The 23,614-nt window shown below is 48.2% G+C and overlaps 3 protein-coding genes across 3 annotated transcripts; all 3 read right to left on the bottom strand.

The window, feature by feature from the left end:
• Nucleotides 1-2,378: 2,378 nt before the first annotated feature.
• LOC127314968 (F-box protein At5g03100-like) lies at nt 2,379-3,326 on the bottom strand. The gene has a single exon (XM_071824433.1). It carries the CDS (start codon nt 3,324-3,326, stop codon nt 2,379-2,381), a length of 948 nt encoding a protein of 315 aa, XP_071680534.1.
• Nucleotides 3,327-13,735: 10,409 nt separating this feature from the next.
• Nucleotides 13,736-17,166, bottom strand: LOC127314969 (uncharacterized). Its single transcript, XM_051345512.1, has 5 exons — nt 17,021-17,166; nt 15,523-16,309; nt 15,230-15,427; nt 14,987-15,128; nt 13,736-14,001 (listed from the first exon to the last, which is right to left on the bottom strand). Exons 1-5 carry the CDS (start codon nt 17,164-17,166, stop codon nt 13,736-13,738), a joined length of 1,539 nt encoding a protein of 512 aa, XP_051201472.1.
• A 1,371-nt stretch (nt 17,167-18,537) lies between these two features.
• LOC127316771 (uncharacterized) lies at nt 18,538-19,678 on the bottom strand. Its single transcript, XM_051347243.2, has one exon. The coding sequence runs from the start codon at nt 19,639-19,641 to the stop codon at nt 18,805-18,807; it is 837 nt and encodes a 278-aa protein (XP_051203203.1). The 5' UTR covers nt 19,642-19,678; the 3' UTR covers nt 18,538-18,804.
• Between the last annotated feature and the right edge of the window lie 3,936 nt (nt 19,679-23,614).

The following is a 23,614-nucleotide window of genomic DNA, read 5'->3' as shown; positions in this document are numbered from 1 at the left end:
GCATGTCCGTTACCCCGGACTACTGAAACCTCTACAAGTGCCTACTCAGGCTTGGGAAGTTGTTTCCCTAGATTTCGTAGATGGACTACCTCGCTCGGCTGGGTTCACTTCAGTGTTGGTCGTGGTGGATAAGTTGACCAAGTACGCCCACTTCTTGCCTTTATCTCACCCTTATACAGCATCAGAGGTGGCACAGATCTACATTGATAATGTGTTTAAGCTTCATAGTATGCCCGCTGCTCTGATTTCTGACCGCGACAGTGTCTTCACCAGTAAGTTGTGGCAGTCTCTGTTCAAGTTGTCCAAGACTGAGATGCGTATGAGCACCGCGTACCATCCGCAGACTGACGGGCAGACGGAGCGAGTCAATCAATGTCTTGAGACATACTTGCGTTGCTTCATTAGCTCATGCCCAACAAAATGGAGTAAGTGGTTACCATTGGCGGAGTTCTGGTACAACACCTCCTACCACTCATCGATCAAGATGTCCCCATTCTTTGCTCTGTACAACCATCATCCACGATACTTGGGGATTACAGATGCTTCAGTATCAGTGGTGACTGACCTCCAGGAGTGGTTACAAGAACGGAAGCTGGTGACATCGCTGTTGCGCCAGCATCTACATAGAGCCAACAATCGCATGAAACAGTTCGCTGATCGCAAGCGTTCAGATCGTGTGTTCCAGGTGGGTGATTGGGTGTATTTGAGCTTGCAACCTTATGTGCAGACCTCATTGGCTCTTCGCTCCAACGCCAAGCTGGCCTTTCGCTTCTTCGGACCATTTCAAGTACTCCAGAAAGTAGGTGAGCTCTCGTACCGTCTTCAGTTACCAGAGCATTCGAAATTGCACCCTGTCTTCCATGTATCCCAGCTGCGTCGGGGAGCCCCAGCTGAAGAAGTGCATAAGGAGTTGCCACCCATCGACGATGCTGCGCCTCGACACCAAGTTCCGGAGCAGGTACTGCAAACCCGCCAGGTGCCTCGACGGCGAGCGTTGCTGGAACAAGCCTTGATCAAGTGGTCGGGGCTGCCAGCGTCTCTCGCAACTTGGGAAAATGTTGCTGAACTGAAGACAAGGTTCCCTCGCGCTCCGGCTTGGGGACAAGCCGTTGGTAAAGCGGGGGAGAATGTCATGAACCCAACTACATCTGGGCCGGAAGATGGGCTGGGCCAGCGGCCCAAGCGGACAAGGCAGCCCACAACTCGTTATCCATCTGGTACCTGGATGCGCTGAAGCAGCAAAGGGGTGGCCACGGGCTCAGGGATCGGCATCGAAGAACAGATACTCGGAATAGTCTCTCTTCCGTTCCCCTTGCTGTAACACCTCTCCCACCTGACTCTAATCCCTCCCCAAATTCTTGCTGCAAATCCTTGTATCTAGACTATATTCCTGTGTGTTGAGTGGTGAATCAAGTAAGGTGTGACAATAATCAATAAAGAAGATTGCGTAAAGCAAAATGATGTCTATTATGTTATCGACCAAGTACTATTTAGCATCCATTTTCATAAAATATGTGGGCATGCATGCCCGCATGGGTATTCAGAAGTATTATGTTGTATTTATGTACAATGTAGAAACTTTATAACTGGCATGCATGACAGAACCACAATGCAGCCACCCTAGTATCCTAAATATTCCACACAACATGAAAAACAAGGATGACTCAGCTTTAAGTTTTAATGACGTTTAAAAAGATTAACAGTTTTATTGTTGTGTATCTATGGAGATCTCAGCTATGCATGGAAAACACATAGTATATACTTACCCGAGCTATGATAAATGTAGCAATCCACAGAAGAATACACCTTGAATATATCGTATATTTTGTTGCATCTATCGTTGCTTGTTGAGACCTCACCTGACAGCTTCACAATCATTCTTTTGAGTATTGGCACAGATTTGAATATCAACTTCAGAAAATCAAGTGCATGGTCCTCCCCTTGGAAGCCATTGATTTCCACTTCTTCAAGAGAAATCAATGTGATAACTTGGTTTCTCCAGTTCACAGGCTCACAAGGGCAATTATTTAAGCATGCTTCTTTCTCCTAAAACCAAATATGCATATCATTACATTATTATTCATTAATGAGATAGTAGTATATAATAAAAATGAATAGTTACCCTTGATCTCGTTAAGGAAACCTTCAGTCGCTGTGTAGTGCCACGAATCTGACTTAACCCTAGGATATGCATCACAAATGCTCCATAAGCATGCCCCTTTGTCGTGAGATTTAGCTCCAAAACAGAGAAGTCGGCAATTATATGATTCTCTATCTGGTGCGCAAAGTTGTCTACGTAGGGGAGAAAGTTCTGGAAAAAAATGTAGAACACATATCATTTGCTGAAAATTAATTTAATCTGTAACTTTAGTAATTTATTAGGAGAAGATACGTACAACATAGGCATGGATTCGCAGGAAAGCAAGCTCCGTCTCATGTCCCTCCCTCTCATCTTTCTGCAACCTAATTCTCTCGAGTTGCCAAAGATCAGACCCATCAAGATTTAAACCGTAGCAGCAGTGCCAAGAGACCTTCTCCACCATTGGTGCTAGGATGGAGATGTTGAGCCCCTCGCATAAACATAAACTCATCGTCAACTGCTTAAGCATTGGAGCAACAACGTCGACACGGGTTATCTGTATTCCCTCCGTATCCACGACGAGCTCCCGGAGCGACGCCGAGTGGACCGTCAGGTCGTCATCTTCGACCCAAATCCTCCGCGGATTGAGTCTGAGCACGCGCAGGCGCGGGCAGCGGGATAGCAAGGAGTCCAGGTTGACGATACAGCCCGAAAGGGACAGCGTCTCGAGCGCCGGGAACTCGACGTCCTCGGGCATGCTAACGAAGAAGAAGACCGAGTCGAGGACGATCGAGGTTGCGTTGCGGAAGCACGGCAGGTCGACGTCGATGGAGCTCGCTGTCGAGCCCGGCGGGAACGCGAAGACGAACTCCTTCGGCGCCAGCCGCGCGGCGGCGCGCAGCAGCGACTCTACGTCGGTGGAGTCGGCCCAGTCCTCTCGGAGGACGCGTCTGTGCTGCTGCTCCGGGACGCGGATCTCGAGGAGGGAGACTCCCGGAGAGAAACCGCCGACTGCTGCTTCGAGCGAGCGGAACGGAACGTCGCGGAGGACGATCTCGGGGATGCGTGTCCAGACGCCGTCGCGCCATCTTCTGGAGAGCACGCCTGTGCGCGCCGCCGCGGCTGCGCATCCGAGGCGGGCAAGGACCAGGTGGAGCAGGTCGTCGGGCAGAGCGCTGATGCGGTCCGCCCCGCCCCCCGGGCTACCTAGCTGCAGCTGAGATGAACGCCCTGATCTCCACTCCATCAAGGTCAATGGATCCGTGCGGCGGCGGACGAACTCTCTTGTCAATTCCCTTCTCGTCTTATCAATTCTTACTCTCGATCTAGTCTCTATATATCGTTAGGGCTCAATTCACGAGTTTTTATGCTGCTTCCCTCAAAAAAGTCACGAGTTTTTTTTTATACAACTGTATAGATAAATTTCGTATGGGATTCAGAAAGATCCATAATAGTTATCAGGAACTTCGTAATCTAAATCCCCGACACTTATGGAACGGAAGAATTAATAAAAATAGAAAACATTCGTAAGTATTACAGATCGCAGTCCAATAAAATGTGAAATATCAGACCGATCGAACCGCCACAATTCCTATACTTATAATACAGACATAGCAAAAAAATCTCTTGTTTCAAAATATTCATGCTTCATATGTACACTATTTTGAGAACTAAGGCATAACCTAGTGGTCGGACATGCAGTGGCACTCCCGGCCGGTCAGGGTTCGAATCTTGTCTAAAGACGAATTCTGATTGCCTCACCACTCTTCTTAAGTATACCATGGGCTCTCCCCATGAGAAATCATACTAGCAGAAGTGCCCGTGCGTTGCGACGGGTCTAAAGCATCCATCTGTCCAAAAAGAAGTGTGTACGTACGGGTTTTTCAATACACATTATCAAGTGAGGGAAAATTGCATTGGGAAGACGCAAAATATCTATCTTCTCTTTAATATTTTTACCTCCAATGAGCTAAGTGAATGAACAAAATGAAGATAACATATGTTGAATATTATTGGGTTTGATTCCGTACGATGAGAGAGAAATAGCTTTTCTACATTGAAGTGCATTAGAAAGATAGAAGTACACTCTTTTATGGATAAAGTTTGAGGCTAAACGTCCACTTATTTGAAGACGGAGGAAATACTTCAATTTTGGTTGTATCGTTATAAAATCATCATGCAACAAATCACTCGTTAAATATATAAAAAGATGCTAAAATAAATTAAATCTTGTTAAATTAACCAAATCAGAACAAATGAACATCGACAATGCGAGGAGAGTATTCCTCGTGGGTTTGGGTTTGGTGCTCTCCCCTTGCAAAAAAAAAAGTGGTTTGGTACTCTTTAACGCCTTGTTGCGTTGATACCTGCAACATGGACGGTTGAGGAGTAATTAGACACTAATTTCCTCCAGTGTAATTCGCGTTGTTGCGCTGATTGGCCGACACCTGCTCTCCTATTTACACACTTCATCGATCTTTCTCCAACATCGGCGTTGGCGTCGGTGGTAGTCTTCCACCGATATTGGGTCACTGGATCGAACATGTAATCATCCTACTTCTCGGCGTTGTCTTGTCTCCCTGTTCTTCGGCCGCTGCATTCATGCCCACAAGTCTTCAACAATTTCATGGTGCTCCACTGCCTAAAAATACATATATGAAGAGTTGCTTCAAGGTGGTCGATGTAGGCAGATAGGACTCGTCCTCGAGAGGGCCTAGAGCTTAGGGGAGGGTAGGTTTGGGGCTGTGTCGGCCCGCGCTCCAATAACATGTTGGCAATGCTTCTCATGGCACATCCTACAAGCTCGCCCGGCAGGGGTAGAGCTAGCATGTAATCAATGGCGTCAACTAACACCAATGATATTTTGTTAACCCTCCTAAAAAATCAGAAAAAATTCCTAAATATGTGTAATGCCACCTAGTTAATATAGATGGCTGACACCAATGACAAAAAATTTCTAGCTTTGTAGCTGTTGCCTGGTGTTCATGCCGCACGTGTTCTGCCGCACCTCTTCTGCGTGACCCGTCGACCAGCGGCAACCACTCGTCGCGTGGCTCGCGCCAAACAAAGCGATCTGTTTTGTTCTCGTTAGATCAACGAGCGAAAACAAAGCTAGCATTTTTGCTTAAGCGGTGGCATTATTGTAATTTCAACTAAAAAGATATATGTGTGTTGCGTCGGGTCGTGCAACAATTTATGCAAAATCGGTCATCCCAGGAGTAGACCCCCACAAGCCCTTTTTATTTATATTTTTCTGAAAATAAATTAAAAAGGAATTTAGGAAGAAAAAGAGGTAGCCATACATGTACCTGTTCGGTCCAAGCCAAACCGTAACAAATTAGCAATCCCCAGGCCAGCGGCAGAAGCGGCCCAACCCTATCCCTTCATCCTCTTTCTCCACACACGAACCCAACCAGCACCCCCGCACGCGCTTCCCTTCCGCCGCCTCACATCGTCCTTTTAGAAGAGGAACCAACGTCCTCTTTCAGTTCTCCTTTCAGATTACAACACCGTGCAGCTTTTAGGCAGCGGATTTCAGACCAACCAATGTTGCTACTTTTGATTCACCTTGCTGATATTCCACGCAAATTCAAACGTATATAAACTGGTGGAAATCATTGTGAGGGAGCAATGTGGGACTATTTAACACAGAATGTCTAGCGATTTTTTGGATGAATTGGATTGATGCTTGCGTGCAAGCGCTTCTACGAACGATCGGGCCGGCCGTCGGTGACTTTCTTTGTGGGCTTAGTTCGGTGACGAGAAGGGCCCAGTTCGGTGACGAGAAAGACAGGTGCACAGCACGTTTCTTCTTTTAAACCGTTTTCACTTCCCGGTGGCATTTTCTGTAAAATGTAAATTGGTGGGAGGGCAAAACAGTCCAAATAAAAGTTGGACGAAAATTTTGGCAGAAACCTTAGCTCCTTTATTATTAGGTATAGATTAGGTATAGGTATAGATGCCTGACTAACATAGCCAATTTGAGCGACGAAACGTGACCTTGGCATAAGGGCATCTCCAGCGGCGCGACGCATTTTAGCGTCCGCGCGCGTCCGTTTGCGTCGGCCCTTTTGGTCGAAAACGACCGCGCGTCCGTTTGCGTCGGGGGTGGCTCCAGCGGCACGACGCATTTTTTTTAGGACGAATCATTTTTTTGAACTGAAACATAATTTACAAAAACTGAAACATAACTTACATACTTGAAAACATAAAAAAAAAAACCTAAAACGCCTACTGCTGCGCATCGTGGCCGTGCTGCTCCTCGTCGCTGTCCAGCAAGATGACCTCCGGTACGTCCCACGGCCAGTAGCCATCCGGGGGAGCGTACGTCGGGCACGATCGCGGTGCTCGAGGTTGAGGAGGCTGCGGCTGAGGCGGCGGTGGAGGCGCCCAGGGCTGCGGCTGTGGCGGCGGATGAGGAGCCCAGCCATAAGGGCGTGGCGGCGGTGGGGAGGCGCCCAAGGCTGTGGCGGCGGTGGAGGAGGCGCCGCCGAGTCCGAGCGCTGTCGAAGGGCTTCATCCGCGGACGGGCCGGCGGCATGACAGCGGTGGCGTAGCGGGCAACGGCGGCCGCACGGGCGCGTCGTGCTCGGAGACGAGGAGGCCGAGCTTGGCCATCTCGTCATCCGTCATGTTGTCGGGGAACTCGAAGTTCCGGCCCTCCGCCCTGGCCTGCTACCTTTCGTGGAAGACGAGGCCGACGTAGTCCTCGCTGTCGTCCTTCACCTCCTCGCTATGGTACGCGAGCGCCTCGATGTAGTCGTCGTCATCGTCGTACACGGCGTACGCTTCGTCGTCGTCGTCCTCATCCTCGCGGTCGTTGTGCTGCGGCTGCTCATGTCGCGTCGGCGCCTGCTGACGACACGTCGGCGCCTGCTGACGACGAGCCGCCGGTGCAGGGGCCGAAGGGATAATCCACATTGCCCATGAAGCCAGCCCTTCGTCTGCTGTCGTCCGTCTCCATGGACAGTACGTACGCCAACTCTCCGAGTAGATGGCGTACGCCGGATCGGCGAGGAGGTCCGTCGGCGAATATCGCCTCTGCGCCGGATCTCCTTGGTCCGCTCAAGCTCGCGCGCAGTGCGGAGGGATGGGCACCGGCGGCGGTGAGCCGCCCGGCCGCCGACGTACCGCGCGGACCAGTGCAGGCCGCACGCCGGACCAGGCATCGCACGGCACCCATTTGCCGTGCATGAGCCTCCCACCGTGACGGGGAGCGGCACCTTCTTGATGCTGCCGGGAGGCTCGAAATCGTTCTTCTTCCCATGCGCGGCGGCGGTTGTGGTGCGAGTGGAGCGTAGGCGAAGGAGCAACGCGGCCGCCGGACTTTTAAGGGCGGCCGCGCACGGATACGATGCCATTGAAGGCGCCGCAGCCGCCGCCCGCCCTTGCATCTGCGCAAGGAAGTCATGCGGCATTCATGGCGAAGGCTGCGCGCGACGCGAGCGCTTAACCGCGGAAGCGATGGCCGCGGAAGCGATACCCTCCATGCAGGCTCGCTGCCAGGCGGGCCCGGTGGAGACCGCAACGGACACTTTGCGCGTCCGCGCAGCGTCCGCCGAGACGCAAACCTGGCGCACCGCGGACGGCCCGGTCACTTTGCGTCGTGCCGCTGGAGAGGGTGCCAGACGCATTTACAACCAAAGCGGACGCAAACGGTCGAGTCGCGCCGCTGGAGATGCCCTAAGTATTAGTTTACGTGCAGCATCCATGTTCTTCTGATATTCAGAAACTGAATTGCCTAACTGCAGGTAAAGAACGCTGCAAGTGCTGCGTACCATTGCGCAGACGAAACGCTCTCGCATGACATCTTTTCCTAATCGGGGCACTTCCTCTCTTATGGACCAGTTAGCATATCGTCCATTGATGCAAGTAGCAGCCTCTCTCTCTTAAACAAACTGAAGGGCAGGGACAGATGGGGCGGAACTCGCCGGTGACCAGGGACGTGTCAGCGAGGAATCGATCATTGCGGAGCTCGCCAGCGACCATGGATGTGCTGGGGCGGAGTGCACCGAGCAGAGATGGGGCGGGGCGCCCATCAGGGGCAGCAGCCGGGCTGCCGGAGTGGGGCCTGCTGGTGAGCGGGCGCATGAGCACCAGAGAAGAGGTACTGCGCCAGATCCGCGGAAGACATGCGATCTTAGGGCGTCGGCGACCCAGGTGGAGGCGGTGGTGGGATTGGACAATCTTCGCGAAGGAGAGTCGGGTGAGATGAGAGAGAGCTAGCGGGGGCTGCGCCCGCGATGGCCACGAACCCGTGCAAGCCATCAAAAAGTCGATTCTGTCATCGGAGGGCTCGATTAACTGGCTGCAGTCGTCAATCGTGAGGTGACGAGTATGAATCCAGCGGCGCTGACTTGTGGCACAATGGGGAAATAGGAAGCTTCGTTCAGGGAGAGGAAGAAAAACAGATGAACCGAACCGGTACCATGGCAGTTTCATGTATTATGTGATTTGGTGGGAGGGCAAAATAGTCCAAAAAATTGTTGGACGAAAATTTTGGCAGAAACCTTAGCTCCTTTATTATTAGGTATAGATGTACACTATTTTTTGCTTTGGTCTAGATATTTTGGTGCATACAACGATGTTTCTTCCTTCCTGATTTTTGTTATTTTCATTTCCAATACCATTGTAATTTAATTGTTGCCATCATGCTACTAGTAATGTTTTAGGCTTCGAAGCTTCTATGTTTGACTAGCTACTTTGTGATATCATAAAATCGATGCTTCCAAAGTATGTATGTGCATGAGAGATTGCACAAATAGAACCATGCTTCTACCTTTTTATTTGGATTTGTTGCTTAAATTGACAATATTATTGTATTTTAAACATTGCTCATGCTTCCTTCATTTCTCATATATGTTGCCCATCATTCAAGTTAACACATTCCATAATACTTTTTTTTTTCAATGCTTGCTATTGGCCATCTACAACGGCGTTTACGCTGGGTATGTTGAGGCGAGATTATGTTGGTAAATGTCTCATGTTTCAAGGACCATCGCCAGGACGGGCAGGCTGGTGTGTTGCTCCTAGTACCTCGGTGCCCTTCGCTGGCGGGTGTAGGCACTCCGGGAGGCAGGTAGGTTACCATCGGTGGGATGAGGTCATTGTTGCAGGTCAGCGAAGAGTATGTGCCCAGTCAACACACATGTACCATCGCCATGAGAGATGGACGGTGGGCATTATGGCTAACGGTACAAACCCTGTGCCCTTCCTTGACTTGTATGCTTTAATTTCAAACATGTTCCCCAACCATTATAGATTGATGGTCAAGTTGGTTGCATCATCACACAATCGGCGGCAACCATTGTTGCATGTTCATTTTGAAATTTCTATGCTTCTACATAGTAGTCAGTATGCTGCATTACCACGAATCTGATGCTTCTATTTGTCCATGCTTCCAACTATTTTGCAAAGGTTCATATGCTCTTTTCAAAAAAGTATAACCAATGTTTCCCTTATTTATCTTACATGCTTCCCTTCTTTCTCATTCATGCGGCTAATGATTACCTTTGCTAAGTACATATATTTCATCGTTGTCGACTCGGTCTATATACAACCAGAAATACCTAAAGTCTCAGCATATATATGTGCTATATACGGAAACTGCGCGCGCACACACACATGCACTGAAGAGTCAATTGAGAACCGATTGTAAGAAAGCTTTCGAGTACCGTAAAATAGTTTCATTCCAACTCATCCTCACAGATCAGACTCCTCGTATTTATAGCTGCCTTCAGCTTCTTCGGTGTAGTCTTCGCCATTGTTCTCATGGTCTAGCAAGGGCCCGTAGTGGACACGGGTTTACGCATCTGTATACACTAGGAAAAATACCCGTGCGTTGCATCGGAAATAAAATTGCTCACCCTTAACCCAACCAGTATGGCTCAAGTTCCACCGCTACACTGGCGGTGGCCGATGTGTGCACCTAGTGACAATGCGCCCGAATGTGATCCGTCCTAAGGCGATGAGCTTTCCCAACACACATAATAGAGTCATTGAAACTCGCCAATGAAGGAATGTTTAAAACTTGAAATGCTTACTTGTGCTGGATGTTAGGGCTGCCCAAATTTGTCGTGCTTAATATGAGGGCTGCCCAAATTTGCATGTGTGTTTCTACGGGTTGACATTTATTAAATATATTTAAGTAAGTCTATAGAGATTTTTGTAATGGAAATATATTTTTTCTTGGCGGGCGAACCGAGAGGCCGCCGCAACTACAAGCATACTTTATATCTATGTTAACTAAAGCAATGTCCAAAATATTCTTTCTCAATCGTGAATTATGGTCATTATTTTTATGTTGAGAAGATGAAGCGTTCTTGACGGTGACATTATTACTGCGTTAAAGTTCATTACAATTCTCATAAAAAAAATCTTTAGTCGACCTTAAATCCAGTAGCACCAACATGGTCGGGTGGCAAGAATATATCCTCGCATTTGCTCATTATAATTCTCGTAAAATTTTAGTCGACCTTAAATTTCCAAAACGGTAACGCATGAAGCCCTCCAGAATTGCATCCACCAAGTGAGAACGTGCCCCAATGGAGCAACATCAAGGTGAGCGAAAAAAAATATGGGCAGCACCGAGGGAGCCATCCGCATATGCATGTTTAGTATCACCTGCATCACCACACTCTGCCTTCTGAAAAAGCGCATCAGCAGTAAACCCATGAAGAAATCCTTCAATACTGTCAAGAACTGCGGATCAGCACTCCCAGAGCGCTAGACAGCATGACAATGATGAACAAAATCAGTGAAGGCGTCTAGCAGCAAGGCCTTTGGGAAAACATTGCCATAATCAGACCCGATCAGTAGTTAGGGACACTGCATCTGCATACACAGTTACCAGGGGCTACGCACTGCAGAGCGGGTGTAACAATATGCTGAAATTGTTGTTCACGCGCACGGAACTTGTCCAGAAAATCTTCTTGCAAGCGAGCATGATATGCAGCACTTGCCGAGATGGCTCACCTCGGCTATAGCCTATAGAAGTGCAACTTGGATTAGAACGCACACAACACCAAGTCGAGATGGCAAGCCGTCACGTGCGGAACTCTAGCACCGCCGGCCCCTTGCGGCCACATCATCCAGATGGTTCAGCTGATGATGGAGATGTCGACGGCGACGCGAGACCAGCCGCAGGAAGGCCAGCGTGGTAAGAAAGCCACTGTCCTGGACTCATGGCGGACGATCCAGGCAGCCACAAAACAGATCGACTCGAATTTTTCTTGAGGACAGCATGATTCCGGCGCCCTCGGCTCCCCCACATGGGCGCGCCTCTAATGACCACCCCACTCGGCGGCGCAGAGGAAGCGAGACGGCGCGGCGACGACTCGGCTACCGGGATTCGAGGTGAAGTAATCCGGCTCTGAGACGTGTTTATTCCAGAACGACTCCACCAGCGAGATCATCTGATTAGGCCCGACTCAACAGATCTAAGACCTGTATATCTTCGAGCCCCGTTCTGGCCACCGGAGATGGGATCAGCAGCAAGGGGAGGACGGGGTGGTTGCCGGCGGCGGCGCAGGGAGTTCGATCGAGAGAAGGAGGATGGTGGGCGGGGGCCGATTGGACAGACGTCCGGTCGGTTTTTATTTTACCAAGAACTGGAAGAGTCGTGTGTATGAACAACTACAAACCGTCCCGTAACATAAGTGGTGGAAAAAATAATCCAAACGTTTTTTCACTTATCGGTGGCACTGGTGGGTAATTTTGTACTAACTTTGAGGGCAGTTTTAAGTTGAACGAACGATCAAGGGAGAAACTCTTTTGCTTTTATTATTAGGTATAGACTAACACAAGAGCCCGTGCGTTGCACCGGGTTATTTTCTATCGAATATTTTTTTAGTCATGGAGAATAATGTTTGCTCACAATAGTAATCACGAAACAATGTTTGAATCATTCAAGTTGCCTCACCCGTTTACTAAATCAATATGATAACTTTATCTTGTTAACACATACGTGGTACACTGATGTTAAACAAAATTACATTCAGTTATTTACTAAGCTTAGTGAACTACTTTGCAACTGATGAACATGTATTAGTACGTCAAACTTCATTTCATAATGCAAGCACACGCATATAACCTAAGGTTGGCAAATTATATTGCATATAGTATGAATCACTCAATCTACTTGTAATAAGGTATGTTCGTACGTGTCTTTCCATGGATAAGAGACCTTGAGCTGAATAAGCAAATCTAGGGTTTATGTTGAAGGAAGTAGTCCAGAAAAATAGAGAAGTATATCCTTTAGAAAAAATAGAAGAGTGTATAAATTATAAGAATTGAGCAACTTCTTTTTTTAAGAATTATTGAAACCGTACTTCCATTGCTGAAACTTTATGGTCTAGCATGTCAGCCCTTGGGAGGGATTCGAGCAGCATGCAGTAAGAGATGGCCCAGTTCCTATTCTAGGTTGGGCAGGGTAAGTTAGTTAGGCATATTACGAAGAGAAAAAAAAAAAGATCGATCAGCCGATTACAGACGAGCTAGCTTTGCTCTGCTTGCATCCTTGATCTGTACAAAATCATGCATCATATTATTACCTTGTAGATGAACAAAAATCTATACTCAAGCTTGCATCCTCCATCTCATAGATTAAATGAAAAAGTATGTACACAAGCTTGCATCCTCTGTACGCTACAACATCCCACAAAATCATGCAAAAGGACAATGGAGTACCCGGGCTGGATCGAGCTGTGGGACTGCAGTAAGGAATTTCTTCCGGTTGGACGAAAATTTTGCAGTTCACACCCTTTCTGGAACCTTACGCACTTGACATTATTCGAGGTAATAAATCAATAAACACTTAAACAGTCTTGTTTGCAGTTCAGGTTCCACATAAGCTGCATGTTTCAGGCAGATACTTGTAAAGCCAAGCAGAGTTTGCGCTGCAATCGACACAAACAGTTTATCTATCTGTCATAAAAGTAGATTGAGGAACAGATAGCAAGTGTGCCATCAGAGGAACAGATAATTGCGCTGCAATCGACACAAACAGTCTATCTATCAAAGAAAACATACTGCTTGTCAGCATTGCTGCTCCCGAACAGCTCTCTCTGTAGAAAGGCAGCGAAGGAGGGCATGACGATTCAGAGCGGCACCTGTGGAGTGCAGTAAGGCAGAGGTCGACTCAGAGTTTGCCGAGAGCCCACTTCGATTGCTTCCACCTAGACAACCCTGAGATCCCTGCTATTTCTCCCAACGCCGGCCGCTGCTTCTTCTCTCGTTTACCCAATCGCTTGCTACTTCTCTCAGTAGATGCATCCCGTCGAGGCTCTGCCCCAGGATCAAGTTCTTGTCCGAGCATCCCATCTCTATTTCTCCAAATCACCTATCAGCTGCTAGATCGATTTTATATCCAAGGTAAATTTGAGTATCCCAGATGCAAATCAACATCCTCGAGGTCTAAGTCGTGCTCTCCTCAGGCTAATTGCCCTCTCTGCTAATGGCGCGGCTCGATGTCCGTCTCCCCTCACCTCAAGTCCCTGTATGTTGGATTTCTCAGCTGCGGACGGCGCGCTCATGGGACCTCACGCGCTCCAGGTCGACTTTAATTAGCGGCAGGGGAGGACCTCACCGCTGGATCGGGACTCGTGGGGCCGTCGGACTGAGCCAGGTGATCAGCAGCACACGGCCAAACACCTCGTCCTACGCCGTGGAGGCCATCATGACAGGGGATCGATCGAGGGCTTTTTTCTGAGCTGTGGGAGGGATCGTGAGCACGCATCCGTTCCGGAGCGACGAAGCTGCCCGCCTCGACCTCCCTCCGCTGCTAGCTCTCCCCGCCGTCTGCTCTTCTCTGTTCCCAGCTGTTGCCGAACGTTGCTGGAACCCATGTGCGACCACCGGAGGCAGGGGAGGGGATTTGTTGGTCTGTCCAAACCATCCGGTATTTGACTTGGGCGGTGGCAAAGCTGATAATTACGACTGAAAAACAAGGACATGTTAAAAACGGACGAAATTTTTGGGAGAAACCTTACTTCCTTTATTAGTAGGTAGGTATATATATATAGATATAGATATAGATATAGATTTATGTAGGGCCGCTGCGATGGTCTTTTCATGTTCTTCTACGGAACCAAAACGGACAGCCCATATCCGTCTTGGTAGGGCCGCTAGAGATGCTATAAGAAATCCAAGTGGAAATTTTCTAGCTTAGACCAACTGTCCCGTGCTGAATATTTCAAATGATTTCGGTATATATCCACCTCACAGTGACAGTAACAGGATTCAACCCTGTGGTTCAAGATTAATAGCCAATACACACATATATATCGATAGGTAGACATAATTGAATCAATCAAGTAACGTATAAAACTACATTTAATTCAACAAGGGAGAATGATCTCATTGTCACGTATATAAAACTTAATGTTTTCAGTCATAGAAAATTATCTCTCAACTTCCCGTCGCCTGAAATGAAAAATGTGAAATTAGTATGCTCTCTTTCTCCACATGTTTTTGCAAACATGACCAATTTCTACCGTTCCATGAAAGTTGAATTCCCACGCAGTCGAATAAACAGATATTAGGCAATTTTCATAAGACGGAGGGAGTATCTAAATCAGAGATCTTGAATTCCCTAGATGATTTCAACAAAACTGCAAATTTGGGACTAAGTTATTCGCTCAACACCATCCACAACACCGTTGTACAACAGAAGGTAGCCTTGCATTTCAGTTCACCCTAGGCATTACAAGTCACTGAAAGTAATGACATTCAAGAGCTTGCAAAATTATGCTTGCAGGACAAATACTCACCAGTGCTAAAGACAAATACAACATTCTATGGAAGAATATGACCTGAAAAGGTCGTATAGTTCTGTGCATATTTTTCTACTAGATGAGTCCTCATGTGAAAGCTTTACAATCACTCTTTTAAGCATTGGCGCAGACTTACACACCAATTTCAAGAAATCAACCTCATGATCCACTCCTTTGAAACCATCAATTTCCACTTCTTCAGGAGCAATCAATGTGATAGTTTGAACTTTCCAGTCTCTAGGATGACAAAGATAATTCTTTGGGCATTCTTCTTTGACCTAAAACCAAAGCTATGTTAATTACTACACAGTATATTATTATTAGCAAAAATAGTAATCATACATGCATGTATGTATGTATAGTAAAAACGGTGAATTACCTTTGAACCTCCTAGGATAACCTTAACCCTCCGCACGGTCCTACGGACCCGATTCATCCCAATGAGGTGAAACACGAATGCTCCAAAAACATGTCCACCTGTCGTTAGATGCAGCTCCAAATCTGAGAACAATGCAACCATATGCTTCTTAATCTTCCGCTTCAAGTTGGCCAGCTGACCAGGGAAAGGAGACGAGCACTAGAAAACAAATTTAACACGATAAAATATCATTTATGCAGTTTAATTAATTTAGTCAAGAGTCATAGTAAAATTGAGCATGAGAAGACACACACAATGTCGGCATGAATGCATAGTGAAGGGAGTTGTCCTTGTCTCGCTGCCGTATTTTTCAACATCAGATCTATCAGTCTCCAATGACCATACCCAATAGGCACGCTAGCATCGACGTAACAGCAGTACCACGAGATCATCTCCAAAGTTGGTGCCAACATGGAGACGTTGATTCCAACGTAGGGGGCTAATGACACAGTATATTGCCTAAGCACGGGGGCAACAATGTCGAAGCGCTCCGTGCGACCTATGGAGTCCACGAATAGCTCTTGCGGTGAGGTGGAGTGGACAATCACCAAGTTATTTTTGGTGGACACCGTGAGCCGGAGGACACGGAGGCGCAGGCACCGGGAGATTTGGTCGTCGAGGCCAGTGATAGAGCATGAGAAGGATAGTGTGTCGAGAGCGGCAAACTTGACACCAGCTGGCATGCGGAAAGGGGTGATGAAGGTGTTTGATTTTAGCACGATTGAGGCGACACGGCGGAAATAGGGCACATCGACGTGGCTTCCTTTTACCTTGTTGTCGATGGCGAACACGAATTCCTCGGGATCAAGCCGTGCGGCGGCACGCAGCAGCGAGGTGACACTAGCGGCGTCTAGATACACGTCGACAAGGGAGATGAGTGTGGAGAGGAGTGTCCATAGGTTGCGCCACCGGCGGGAGAGGATACCGGTGCGTGCGGCAGTGAGGACGCAGCGGAGGCGGGCGAGGACGAGGAGGAGCAGATCGTCGGGTAGGGCGCTGATTTGGTCCGGTCCGGGGTCTTCTGAGCTGCGTACCCCCTTGCTGGGGCATTTTATAATGGCAAATTATAAAATGCCCCAAGAGACTCCTACGCATCTCTACATATGGACTGGTGCAGTGGGCTGGTGGACATACGCTGGGCCAGCCCATTGGTCCGAAAATGGCTACATGTACGTACAGGAAGATACCAGCAGGCCCATTAAGGGAGGCATGTTATATATTGTCTCTTTCTTCCAGTTTCTAGAAAAAATAATTTTATACAACCTGTTCCACAAATTCATCTATGTGAATCAACTTGAGCAATTGCTGGAGTTGGTCCTTGCTGGAGTTAGTGTATAGATACATGCAAATTTAGATAAATATAAAACATTTTTTGTGGATGGAGGGAATATTTAAAAATTCCATATATTGCCCATTGCCTAGCTTGCCCGCGGGCGGAAACGATAGTTTTATTTTCCTTTTAGCTTTACATTTGTATTTGTATTTTATTCTTTTCTTTCATTTTGTGTTCCATTTTCCCGCTTTTTTGGGGAATTTATAAATATAATGCTATCCATCGATTGTATCGACCGTGTGCATGTTCATGATGGTGGGCAAAAACTCGAGAAGTACTTCTACTACTAGTGGATGAATAGGTAAAGATGGCGTATTTATTATGCAGAGTTTATAGTGATTTCCAAGGCATTTCGGGTCTCTCCCCAGGGAGGCGCCATGGGCTAACCCTAGCACCGCCGAACAACTTCACGTCCCCACCCTAGTAGATCTTCGTCGCCGCTGCTGCAAGCCTTGTATGCGGTGGTGGTGGGCCCCAACGCCGAATGTGTTGGGGGCAGAGGGCAACGATGATGGTTGAGAAAGGCTAGAGCGGTGTGAGGCTTCTTGTCGCAGTCGGCGGCCATGTCGGAGATCCCCGGTCGAGGTGGCAGTGTCGTCTCTCCTCCTTTGATGGTGCATGGTGGCAATATGTGGAGGGGCGATGCTGCGGATCTAGGTTCCACCAAGACCCGTCGTCGAGACGATGGATCGTCTAGCAGCGCATGGCCAAGGCCGTGTCCAGCAGGCGGGTTGAGGTCGGAGTATGTTGTGCCCTTGATCTTTTAAATAATGGAGGCGGTTCTAGGTTTCTATTCGTGCCAAGTTGATGTTCTGCTTGAGGCCTTTCCTCATTGATCTGGTCGGTGACGAGTTCTAGAAGGCTCCGCTGGCAATCTCCATTAGGCGTGAGATGTCTGGAGATTGCTGGAATAGATGGGATTCGGTCGTGTGCACCCATTTTCTGGCAGTGTGGCTTCAAGAGGGGATGACGTGAAGCTTAGCTAGCTGATGCCATCATGTGACATATCGGTATTTCGATTTAATGGAGGACAGTGTCTTCGGAGCGATGAGGAGTATAGAGGCTTATCTTTCAGGGTGGAAATCGAAAATCTAGCCTTAATTGGTTGTGTCTGGCAATGACCTAGTTAAATACATTTTTTTGAGAGGACGAACTTGCTCTTGGGTGAAAATCCAAGGTCTTGGCTTATTTAGTTATTCCTGGCAATAGCCTTGTTTTGAGAGCGCGGATTACCAGGGTTGTATTTGTTGTGGTCTGTGTTGCAGCTACAAGATTAGGGTGTTTCTTCGTTTTTTAGTACGGCTGTATGCATCTATAATGTCTGTAGTATATTTCCTTGTTGTACATGCTAAATGTAATTGGTATATATCTTTGTGATCTTAATATTCTTTTTGTAGAAAAAGTGATTTAAAACGTACTCGCAAGGTGGAGCTAGCTGACACATGCATGCAGAAGAGGACATGCAGCAAGCCGTGGACGCATGCGAAGTCACATGCCACATCAGACGAGCTCACGTACAGTAGAATAATGCAGTGCTAGCTGGGTACTCTCGTTTCACGGGTGACATGGCGCCAAAAGGACACATGCTTTCCCTGCACTTTTGCACCTATCATTGCGCTCCACTGCAGAGGGTGTCGCCAAATTGTTCTCGCAGACTCGCAGTCGTCCGTCCGTACGTGACCAGCTAGATCTCAGTCAGATCCTTGCAACTATAAGATCGTTCAATCAGAATCGACACACCGACATTAGATACTTTAGTTTGATTGTGCATGCACTGACCACTGACCAAACCATGCATGCATGCGTGTACATTCTCAATATCTCTGTCCAATTGCAAACTAGTCACTCGGAAACAGCTCTGTGAATTATTCCGAGATATGCAGTCGTACTAGTGTTTGCTTAATCAATTTGTCATCACTCAAATCTGACCAAACAATTAATTAATCAGTACACACCGATTATTAATTCAGACCACACGGTCGCGCGTACTCACACAGATCTAGCCAAACCAAACTGAAAACACCAAAAACCACGACGAAAACAAGCACATGCGCACTCATCGATCCAACCTTAGCTGATCGATCTGTTCTTCTTACTCGATCGCTAGCAATCTAATAGGGTAATAGGGTAATGATAGGCAAGGACGACGAAGACGATGACATCCTCTCATGTCGATCGATCGATGACCTCCATGCATGCGTCCTCAGATGGAGCAGGTGTAGCCGGGGGGAGGCGTCTTGCCGCAGGTGAGCAGCAGCTGGAGGGCAAGCGGGAGGACGAGGTTGATGTTGAGGAGCTTGAGCCGGATGGTGGTGCAGAGGCACACCGCCGCCTCCAGCTCCACCAGCCCCTGCAGCAGCGGGCAGCACTTGTTCACCACCGGGTCGCCGAGGCCCACGTGCACCAGCCCGCCCAGCAGGTCCACGCACGCCCCGATCTTCAGGGAGTCCACCGGGCACGTCTGCGATGCTGGGGTCGCCGGGGGAGGCGGCGGGCACGGCGTGTCCACCGGCGGCGACGGGTACGTGACCGGTGGAGCGGTGACTGGTGGGCTAGGGTAGGTGACCGGAGGAGCGATGACGGGCGGCGTGGGGTAGGTGACTGGAGGAGCAGTGACCGGTGGCGCGGGGTAGGTGACTGGAGGAGCGGTGACCGGCGGTGTGGGGTGGGTGACCGGCGGCGTGGGGTAGACGACGGGTGGGCCGACGATGACGGGAGGTGCGGTGACGGGCCCCTTTGGCGGGACGTAGACGGGAGGGCGAGGGCGAGGGACGTGGCCCTTGGGAGGGCAGACGATCGGCGGGTGGACGGGGACCTTGGGCGCCGGCCGCGGGTGGGTGGGACCCTTGGGAGCCGGCTTGGGGCCCTTGGTGGGGGGCTTGGGGTAGGAGGGCCTGGTGCTGGGTGCTGGGTGGGAGGGCTTGGGGTGCTTGGGCTTGTCGCAGTCGCAGGCGACGGTGGCCGGCGCGGCGAAGGTGGTGGAGATGAGGAGGAAAAAGGTGAGGAGCAGTGGACCGAGCTTCTTCGTGCTCGCCTCCATCGCTGCTGGTCTGGATGAACGATGTGTGCTTTAGGGTTTGTGTGTGGTGTGGTTTTATATAGAGCTAGGTGCTTGCAATGGAGGCCCGTGACCTCTAGCTAGGGCAGAGCTCTGCTAGCTAGGGTTTTTCGCTATGTGCATGAGTGCACGACTGACTTAATTAGTACTGGAATTGACTTACTCTGGTAATCCGTTGATGCTTCTTTCTCCTTGAAAAAAGTTTTTACCCTACTTTATAAATAAAGCTAACACCCGTACACGAGTTCGAACAAAAAAGTGATATGCCCAACCAAAAACAAAGATACAAATACCTCAAAAAAAAAAAACAAAGATACAAATGAAGCCAACTGCCGATCGACGAAATGATGGTGCCCCGCAACTGCGAGCGCCCTTCAAAGTTGTCCCACCACATTACAAGCACCCTAGATCACCAAGTACCAAAGCAGCACCTTTAAGAAGGGATGCGACGTCAACACGACGCTACTGCCCGGACCAGCAAACTGAACTTAGGGTTTTCGGATGGAATGGAGCAGGGTACCCTCGACGCCCTTCAACAAGGAATGGCAACACCTTCAGGCGTCGCCACGTCGGTGCCGAACGAACAGGCAAGGATATATTTCTCCAGAACCCCACTACCACCACCACCACCCGTAGATATGTGGCCTAAAATCCCCCCACGAGTTCCATACACGGAAGTGATAGGGCACGTGACGTTAGCCACAAGTCGATGGCCACGACATGCAGAATGGCATGCAAAGCCGGGCCCAACAAGGCTCGTCCAGCAACACCAATTCCAGGCCCACCTGGCCCGGATCTAGCCTACAAGCTCGTCGTAGCTGCCACCTCCGTCTCACCATCGCCTGCCAACCCGCATCGTTCCACCGCAAAGATGGGGTCTCGCCACCACCAACATGCCACGCATCCATAGACACTGAGCCACCATCACCGCCTCTCGGTGTCCAGATCCACCCGGAAGACATTGTTCCGCCACCATCGGCAGATCCACGCCCGCCCGGCCCAGATCTAGCCCGTAGAAAGCTCACAGCAGCGCCGCATGCCACCAGCCTCCACGCATATCAGCCCACCATCAATCCTCCATTCCGTCCTCCGCAAAGGTCGGCCGAACACCCACCACCACGGCGCCTCCTCCACCAGCTACAGGCAGTCGACTGTGGCCCTCGCTTCCCACCCTCCACCCCGCCACCCCGCCCACAGCCTGCACTGCCCGAACACACCGACACCGTCGGGCACACCACCAGCACCCTAACACCCGTCGCGACTCCGAAGGACATGCCAAAGCGCCGATATGCTGCGGCACCCGACGGCCGCGCCACACCCTTGCATGGAGGATGCTCCATGCGCCCACCCGCCCAAGCCAGAGGACGATAAAACCTCGCCGTCGCCGATGTAGACCGGCCTTTGCCTTGCCCGGGTGGGAACAAGCACGAAGTGTTATTAACGGGAAACAAGAGATAAGTGCTATCCTATTCTTAAGTTGCCCAATCAGCACCCAAACCATGCTCATGATCTACTCATCAGTTATGTTTATATATAATCTACATAGTAACTACAAAATTGTTCCATATTTGCTTAAGTTGGTTTCAAAAATACAAATTAATCTGAATTATGTGCAATTAATTGAAAGTGACCAATCAAGATTTGGAAATTGATGATTTTAAATTAAAAATGGTGAAGTTATTCAACTTGATTCAAAGAAATGGTCCAAAAGGCAAGTACATGAGTTCTAAAATTCTTTTCGACCTCTTTCCTGACCTCTTCGGGCGAGGAATGAGAAACCGATAGTCAGTTGTACCCCTTCCGTCACATGGTTTCATGGGATGGATGGAGTATAATGAAATTACTTTGTTTTCTCCTAATTATACCTTGATCTAACATTTTTTTACTAATGTATATATTTACGGCAAGACAATCACACATACGAATATAAATTAGGACACCTTATACAAAAAATGTTGTAGTAGTTAATACAAATTTACACAAACACATGTTAATACAAAGTTAAGGCAAGACTCATGCATTGTAGAACCATCTATCAAGATATTGGTAAGTACTAAAATAACTATAAGCATGTATAAACAAACTATAGCGCATTTAGCACGCACACATTATTATACGGATGGATGTGATGTTTCCTCATATTTGTTTCTCTATTGAGATTTATCTGTTTATGATATTAGTCTGGATATGAATTAGAAAATACTAACATAATTTCCATGAGAAAATAGAGTTATACTTTAGTATGTGTGTATTGTTAAGAAAGATATTTGACTTGTGCAACATTAATCTTTGGATTTTAATATTCAAAATATAGTTGTGTGGTTAATGTTGGCACATTTAATATACAGAAAATTAGTGTCCATTGATATTTACATCAATGAGAATCTAAGATTCTGACACAAAGGGTCATAAAAAAGAATAAATATTTAGTATAAATGTAATTAGACGATCGTATGTCCTTTTTTCTGTGTTGCGCAACTTGATTGAGTTTTGTGGCTACAACAACTTCTTCCATATGTGTATAAAGGTGTTCGACCCGTCCATATAAGTTGTAGGGTTCGTTGCATGTAAAACAAAAAGATTCTACCGCAAGAAGGAATAAAATCAAGATCCAATCTATGGAAAAGCTAAGATCTAAACTATGAGATCGGAGCAACGAGAAATAAGAGAGACTAACCCTCGAAGATCCAAAGCCTTAACGAGATCAGATCTCGTGGTTGATGTAGACGATCGTTCTGGTGCTGCAATCCGGCAGCACTTCCGTACTCGGTCACGCGTACGGTGTCGATGAAGTCCTTCCTCTCCCTGTTCCAGCGGGCAGCAGAGGAGTAGATCCCCTCGGAATCCCAGCAGCACGACGGCGTGGTGGTGGTGGTGGAGGAGAATTCCTGCAGGGATTCACCTAAGCCGGAGTAGGAGAAACTGGGAGGGAGGAGAGGTGGTAGATTAGGGTTGCGTACGGAGCTGCTATGGCTGGCCAACCCACCCCTCTTTATATAGTGGGGGGTAGGGTTAGGGTTTCCCAAAACCCATCTAGGGCCGATGCCTGGTGGGCCCAGACCATGCCTAGGCGTGGCCTGGGGTGGGCCCGTGCCTAGGGGTGGTCTAACCCCCTCCCGGCCTTTCTCCGTCTCCCCTTTGGACTCCGTCTGCGTGACGGAAAAATAAGAACTTTTGTTTTTGTTTTGTCCAATTCCGAGAATATTTCCAGAATAACTTTTCTGAAATACAAAACAGCAGAATTCTTCCAGAACAATTCCGAAACATAACTTGCCTCCGGACCATTCCGGACCTCCTCGTGATGTCCTGGATCCCATCCGAGACTCCGAACAATATTTGGTCTCCATCTCATATTCCATATCTACTAAACAACATCGAACCTTAAGTGTGTCACCCTACGGTTCGTGAAATATGCAAACATGATCGAGAACCCTCTCCGATCAATAACCAATAGCGGGACCTGGAGATCTGTAAAGGCTCCCACATATTCAACAATGACTTCGTGATCGAATGAACCATTAACGTACGATACCGATTCCCTTTGTCACGCGATACTTTACTTATCCGAGGTTCGATCATCAGTATCTCTATACCTAGTTCAACCTCGTTACCGATAAGTACTCTTTACTCGTATCGTGGTATGTCATCCCTTGTGACCTAGTCACATGCTTGCAAGCTAATTGAATGACATTCCACCGAGAGGGCCCAGAGTATATCTATCCGTCATCAGGATGGATAAATCCCACTCTTGATCCATGCACTTCAACTCATACTTTCCGAACACTTAATCCCATCTTTATAACCACCCATTTATGAAGTGGCGTTTGATGTAATCAAAGCATCCATCCGGTGTAAGTGATTTACACAATCTCATGGTCGAAGGATTAGGTTACTATGTATTGAAAGCTTATAGCAAGACGAACTTAATGACTTGATCTTATGCTATGCTTATTAT

The sequence above is a fragment of the Lolium perenne genome, chromosome 7, assembly GCF_019359855.2.
Source record: "Lolium perenne isolate Kyuss_39 chromosome 7, Kyuss_2.0, whole genome shotgun sequence".
NCBI lineage: Eukaryota > Viridiplantae > Streptophyta > Magnoliopsida > Poales > Poaceae > Lolium > Lolium perenne.
This window is presented reverse-complemented; position numbering and strand designations above follow the sequence as displayed.